Below are 7,375 nucleotides of genomic sequence, written 5' to 3'. Positions count from 1 at the left end.
ACTTACATTCGTGTAGAGCGTGACCGTATTTAGTGGATAAAATACAACCAAAATAAAATTCTAGCTGAACAATATACGGGAGTAACCAGTTTCATTAACCAACTTGCCGAAAAAAAAAAATGCCAGAGTTGATGAAAATATTATTTTACCCTCTTCTTTGCCTGGTTCAACGAGGTATTATACAGAAAATTTTGAAGATGCAATGGCAATCGTTCGAAGGCTTGGATCACCTGATTTCTTTATCACAATGACATCAAATCCTAACTGGCCAGAAATAAAACAGGCATTGCAAATAAATTTAGAAGATGAAACAATCTTGCAACAGCTTCCGCAGGATCGTCCTGATATCGTGGCTCGAGCTGCTAAGTTAAAATTTTACCAATTAATAGAAGATTTAGATAAAAAACAAATCTTTGGAAAAGTATCGGCTTTTGTTTACACTATAGAATTTCAGGAACGAGGATTACCACATATGCATCTGCTTATAATTATGCCATCTGATGACAAGATTCATCAACCAGAAGAGCTCGATGACTTGATTTCATCCGAAATATCCGGAAATGATGACTTAGAGTTAAGAGAATTAGTACTCCAATGGATGATTCACAACCCATGTGGCGATTTAAATCCCAATGCAACGTGTATGGTTCATAAAAACGGAAGAACAAAATGTCGGTTCGACTTTCCAAAATCGTACCAGGAAGTTACGTCTTTAGTAGATGATGGTAAACCAAATTACCGACGACGCTACAATCCGCAGTTGGACCCTCATAGTCCCCAATTTTCACACGAACATGCGGTTTATCGCAAAGACATAAACGGTCGTCGTATAACAAGAGAAAATCGTCATGTAGCCCCCTACAACGCCTATTTATTGAAAAAATATAATTGTCATATAAACGTTGAGTACGTAGGGAGTATTTTGGCTGTGAAATATCTTTATAAATACATTTATAAAGGACACGACTGTGCATCGATCAAAGTTGTAGAAGAACAAAGGACACTGATTTATGATGAAGCAAATACTACATACATTGAAGGGCGTTGTGTCACGCCATCAGAAGCATGCTGGCGATTATTTGCTTTTGAAATAAAAAAAAAAAGTCATAGTGTCCAACGACTGGGTATTCACTTACCAGGACAGTATCGGATCGCAAACTTGAACCAAACCCATGAAGATTTAGCCGATATTGGCCAAAAAGGGTCTACTCTAGAGGCTTATTTTAAGCACAATGCAGAAATTAAAAGACATAATCATTCAAGCGATAATGTCTCACGTCAATATCATTTTTATTGGCAGATGCCTGAAAATTTTAAATGGATCGGAAAATCTAGCAAATGGGAGCCAAGAGTTCGTCATTTGCGAGTCATTGGTAGGATTCATAATGTAAATTTCGTTGCTCAACCGGAACTTTACCACTTGCGATTGTTACTATTTCATGTGAAAGATGCGACAAGTTTTGAAGACCTTCGAACCGTAAACGATATCCAATATCAGACGTATAAACAAGCCTGCTTAGCACGTGGCTTGACGACGATCAAGAATGGATAGAAGGATTACAAGAATCCGCATTATTTAAAATGCCTGTAGCAACGAGAAGCCTTTTTGTTCAAATTTTAATTTACGGATCTCCTGAAAATCCAAAGCGTTTGTGGGAAACATTTAAAGAAAATTTGTCAGAAGATTTTATACATGCAGCCCGGCAAAATGGGCAGCCTATAGAAAATGCAATTAATCGTGGTTACAGAATTATTGCTAAAAAATTAAACACTGAAGCAACAGAAGGCCGAAATTTCCAATACTGGGTACAAACTTTTGGCTTTGAAGACATTGATAATTACGATCTTGAAGATAATCAAGATAATTTAAACACGGATGAATCAGCAGTATTAGGAGAGCGAATGTACCAGTTACTAAAAGGAAAGCAGATAGAAGTAGTTAATTCTATTCTTCAAGCTGTAAATAATACAGCTTCTGAAACGAAATGCTTCTTCATTGATGGTCCGGGGGGTACTGGGAAGACATTCATATATAAAACATTATACTATATGCTGACTGGAAAACGATACAAAGTAAAATGTATGGCTTTTACCGGTATTGCTTCCATATTATTGCCTAATGGACGTACTTCTCATAAAACTTTTGGACTAAAAGTACCACTGACACCAGATTCAGTCTCAAGTATCAAACCTAATTCTTCTAAAGCGAGACAATTAGCAGAAATAGATATTTTTCTTATGGAGGAAGCTCCGATGCTTCCAAAATATGGTTTGCAGAGCATTGATCAACTTTTACGATCCATTGGAAATTCGGATCTCCCTTTCGGTGGCAAAGTAATAGTACTAGGAGGAGATTTTCGCCAATGTCTGCCTGTACAGCCACGTGCAAATAAAACTGAGTTATTAGATCTTTCTATCAAACGATGCTCCTTATGGTCTGTTTTTAAGACTTTTAAACTAGAAGAAAATATGCGCGTTAATATAGAGCAACGTCAATTTAGGCAACGGCGAACTGACTTTAAATGCTATGGAAGAAATTGAATTGCCACAAAATATCATTTCAAGCAACAATCTTATTGATGAAGTATTTGGTAACTGCTTAGCCAATGAAAATTATGAAGGGATGAAAGATAGAGCAATACTCGCGCCTCTTAACAAAGATGTTGAAAAAATTAATGATGATATAGTTGCTAAACTTCCCGGAGAGTACAAAACTTACTATAGCCATGACTCTATGAAAGATCAACCTGAAGGAGGAGTCGAATTTACAACAGAATTTCTCAATAGTGTTAACATTTCAGACTTGCCACCACACGAGCTAAAATTGAAAAAAAATGCGTTAATAATGTTGTTGCGTAATTTAGACGTGTCAGAAGGACTATGCAATGGTGTGAGACTCATGGTCACAAGTCTGTGCAATCACATAATAAAGGCAAAAATTGTTACTGGTGAACAATCCGGCAAAGAAGTACATATACCAAGGATAACCTTAGACTCATCAAAAGGACAACTGGGATGCACCATGCAGATGGACTTTCATTGGTAAAAATGAAGATTCTTTTCTGTCCATCAAGTTTTCGCGCAAAATCAAATATTGATTTGATGCTTCTGTTGCTGATATTTTATCCCCCTCCATCCTTTTTACAGTTTCATTAAAGACTCCAGCTACATTATGAAGAAACCAAAGCCAAAGTTCCCCATTTGGATCGTCAAAAAATGATTTCAACACTACTGGGGTGTTGGGTTGTGAAGAAAAGTATTGCTTAAGAGGCAGCATCATTTGTAAAACACGTTCCAATGCTGGTAGAAGTCTCAGCCATCTTGTGTTTGAATAAGACAAGAGGTTGCGGTACTCCACGTCAATAAATTCACAAAGATCTTTAAATTCTGCCACTCGCACTGTGTATATATGGAAAAACTTAAATAGTTCACAATAACAACTTCAGCATCAATAGGAAGTAGGTCAGCAGCGTTATTAATGCAATTATTGACTATGTGAGCCATGCAACCAATGCCAAATAAAGTTTTATCAGTACTAGCTGATAGTTTACAGAATAGGTTATTTGTTCCTTTTCTTTTTGCGCCACCAAAATTAGTATTAGTGTTGTCTGCAGACATTCCTACTACTTTATCCACCAAATCATTACGGCTTAAAACTGAAAATACATACTCACTAAGTTGATTACTTGTTTCGCCACTTAATGTTTCAAGCTCTAAAACTTTCACATTTACACCACGGGTCTCATGCAAATATCTCACAACAATTGGTACAACTTTTTGAGCACCATGATTTGAGCTATCCACCATTAATGTAAAACATGACGTTTTACTGAGCTCCTGCATTAATTCTTTTTAAATGTTTGGAGCCAGCACATTTTTAATCATGGCTTCGCTTTTTGTTCGAGCAGAAGAAAATTTCTGTTCAAATAACGTTGAAATGAGCTTAGAAGTACAATCTTAGGATCTAAAACTAGGATTATGTTTTATAGTGTGGTAGGCTAAAACAGCTTCTTTTGCTACAATTTCATTTTGTTCTGAATCATTTTTAGTAACAAACTTACTCATAGATGATGACATAGCTACTGCATTCACACCAGCTAAATGCTTTTTAGTTTTTAAACGCCACCATGTGAAATATTAATTTCACTAGAACATTGAGTACAAAATGCAACGTGTGGGTTGAGTTCTCGCTTTTTCAAAAAGGATATTCCTTTTGGAGATCACTATTAAAAGAACACTTTCTCTTCTTACCTTTATCGCCACTCATTGTTCAACTTTCAAGTAGCTCATGCACAAACGGAACTGTAATCAAACCACTCGCTAACTAAACGATAACACTGCTGTGATGTCAAGTACGAGTGCTAGACTGAGACACACTGACCCTGACGTGACGAGACGAGAGACGAGACCGTAGCAGACGATTGTGTGGTGGGAGGGGGTAGTAGCGTCGTGTCATAGTCTCATAGTCACTTCTGCCAACCTAAACCCGGCTAGAGAACTATTGTGTGCGTGATCTATGCGCTGAACAAATGTGCAAAAATTACTACTTCTTACAAAAATTACTACTTTTTCCTCAGATCTTCAAAAATCGGGACAAATATATTATATTTCGGGACGCCGGGACAAAGCTCTATAAATTGGGACTGTCCCGATTTTTTCGGGACGCATGGTCACCGTAATAATAGAGCAAGTTTTTTATTTTATTTCAAAGAACAGACTATTGTTAGATAAGGGCATATTTTAAATTTTGGACTAAATATCGAAATTCGCGTTGTTCATAGAATCAACCTCTTAAATGAAAATCTATCATTTGATGATTTCGATTTATGCTAGCAATTTTTTTGCTAGCCACTCTACGGAAAGAGATAAATTTGATTTTGAATTGATTTTAGTTTTGAATTTATCCCTTGGGCATTTAAACTTTATTTTATTAACAGATGCTTTATAATTATTGAAATAAATGTTTAAAAAAGTAATAAAATTTAATTTTAATTAGGGATGCAACATCGCTCATAAAAAACATCGATATTTTGAAAAGTGAAACATCGATGTTAGAAATATCGACGTTTATGAACGATATATCGATATTTTGATCGATGTTTTTTTTTTAGCAGAAATGAGACACTACTTAATTTGTTTTAACATTTTTCAAGAATTATAATTTTTCATCTTAGCAGAAAACAAGTTGGTATTTATTTTTTTAACAAAGAATTTAAAAATAATAATTTTGACAACCTGGTGCCTTGTAAGCGGTTTCTCTGCTGGTTTATTGTAGCTCCAGCTTCAGAAAATAACCGCTCACTAGGTACCGAAGTTGCCACTATAGGCAAATAGGTCATAGCTAAATTATGAAGCTTAGGAAATAACCCCTTCATGTCATCCCACATCTCCAACGCATTTCCCTTTATAGGAGTAACAGAAGATGACATGAACATCTGAAATTCTGTTTCTGCTTTAGTTTTATCTTTGGTATTTTTTTTCATATTATTGTGCGTCAATATTTTATGGTAGCTCCATATATCACTTTCAATATTATCGCCTTTTTCCGATTCGTCAGAAGACTCATTTGCGCTCGTTTCATTACTCATTAGGTAATTGTTTATGTAATTTATGACCTTTCCCTTCGCAATATGATCTTTAAAATGCATTAGCTTGAAACGAGGATCCAATGCAGTAGCAATTGCCAACAATGAACATTGCTCTAGTTTATCAAATCTCTTAGAAACTTCCTTGTCAATTTCTGCTTTTAATGACAAGGTGCTTTCAAATGTTGCTGAATATTTATCTAGCATGTTTCGTAAGCAGCTTACGAGAGGAATGACTTTACTTGCTGTGATATAATTTTGCCCACAAATTTCTTTTGTGAATCTCTCAAAGGGTTGCAAAAGTTGTATGATTTCGCGCAGACAGCCTACTTCATTTGAAGTTATCATCGGTGGCGCATCTGAACGGCATAACAATATAGCTCCAATTATTTCAAATAAGTCCATAAAACGTTCCAACATATAATAGGTCGAGTTCCACCGAGTACGAACGTCTAATATTAGTTTCTTTGTCTGGCCTTCCTTCAATCCATTCTCTCTTTGCTTTTTGCGCAATTCGTCACTAGCATTGACACTACGTTTAATGAATTTTACAATTTCACGTACTTTACTTATGATGGTAGATGCAACTTTAGATTTATCCAACGAATTCGTGACAACTAAATTAACTGTGTGAGCAAAACAAGGTATAATTTTTTTTTCGCCAAACATCACCCGATTAACTTTCATCACCGTGCTATCATTGTCAGTTACTATAGCTGTTACTTTATCAATTGAAACATTCTACTCCTGTAAAATATCTGTAAGTCTCTTTTGTACATATTCAGCTGTATGTTTTTCAAACAGTTCAAAAACTCCCAGAGATCCGCTGATGAGTTTGGAATTTTCTAAAAAATTTATAGTGACTCCAACAAACGACTTATTTTGCATTGTCTCAGTCCAAATGTCGTACGTAATACAGTAATGTTCTGCCTCTTTTATATATTTTTTGAAAACTTCTGACATGGCCTCATATTTGTCATCTACGCGTTTTTTTAAAGTTTCTCTTGAAGGGATTTCATATAAAGGCACAATTTCCTTCATTAGTTGTATAAATCCCTTACCTTCTACAACTGAAAACGGTTTATGGTCCATGATGATGAAATTCACAATAGATTCAGTAATTTTTTTATGTTTATTAGCTTCAGTATTTGAAATGCTTTTAATATTATTAAATAATTCTTTGACATTTGAGGTAGGTTTGTCTGAAATATGTTTGGAATCAACAATAACAACATCCGTAGCAGTACTAGTACTTGCAATGGCTTGTGCACATTGAACTTCTTTGTTTATGTCATCATCATTACAGGTTTTACTTTTCTTTTCTACTGGCTCCTCTTCTGTAAGTTCCGTAACCTCCTTATTAACTTCTGGGTGAACCTTCTCTAGATGGCCCCGCATATTTGAAGTATTACCTGAAGTTCCTAGGTTTTTATTGCAAAGTTTACAAACAGCTTCTTTATCATTGTCACATTTCTTGAAATAATTCCAAATTTTGCTTTTCTTTTTATTCGGTGGCATTTTATCTAAAAATAACATCAATATTGAGAATTAAATAATCATGGACAAAGTAAATAAATTTTCGTGTACAAAACTAATCAAAGCTTGTGATGGGTACTATATAACTAATATACTACTTAAATACATACAGATCCGTATCAGAAATTAAATAAAATCATTTAAATTTCTTAGAGTGTACATTAACAAAATACAAATAAACGAATATCGATATACAAAGCGCACGTATCCCATCACTATTTTCGTAAATTTCGTAACCATATTATCGTAAAAAT

General features: G+C 35.0%; 1 protein-coding gene across 1 annotated transcript; it reads left to right on the top strand.

Annotated features, from left to right (window-relative positions):
* The first annotated feature begins 202 nt into the window (after window positions 1-202).
* On the top strand, window positions 203-1,552 carry LOC123302867. Its single transcript, XM_044885961.1, has one exon. It carries the CDS (start codon window positions 203-205, stop codon window positions 1,550-1,552), a length of 1,350 nt encoding a protein of 449 aa, XP_044741896.1.
* The last annotated feature ends 5,823 nt before the right edge of the window (window positions 1,553-7,375 follow it).

This window comes from Chrysoperla carnea, chromosome X (assembly GCF_905475395.1).
Source record: "Chrysoperla carnea chromosome X, inChrCarn1.1, whole genome shotgun sequence".
Lineage (NCBI taxonomy): Eukaryota > Metazoa > Arthropoda > Insecta > Neuroptera > Chrysopidae > Chrysoperla > Chrysoperla carnea.
This window is presented reverse-complemented; position numbering and strand designations above follow the sequence as displayed.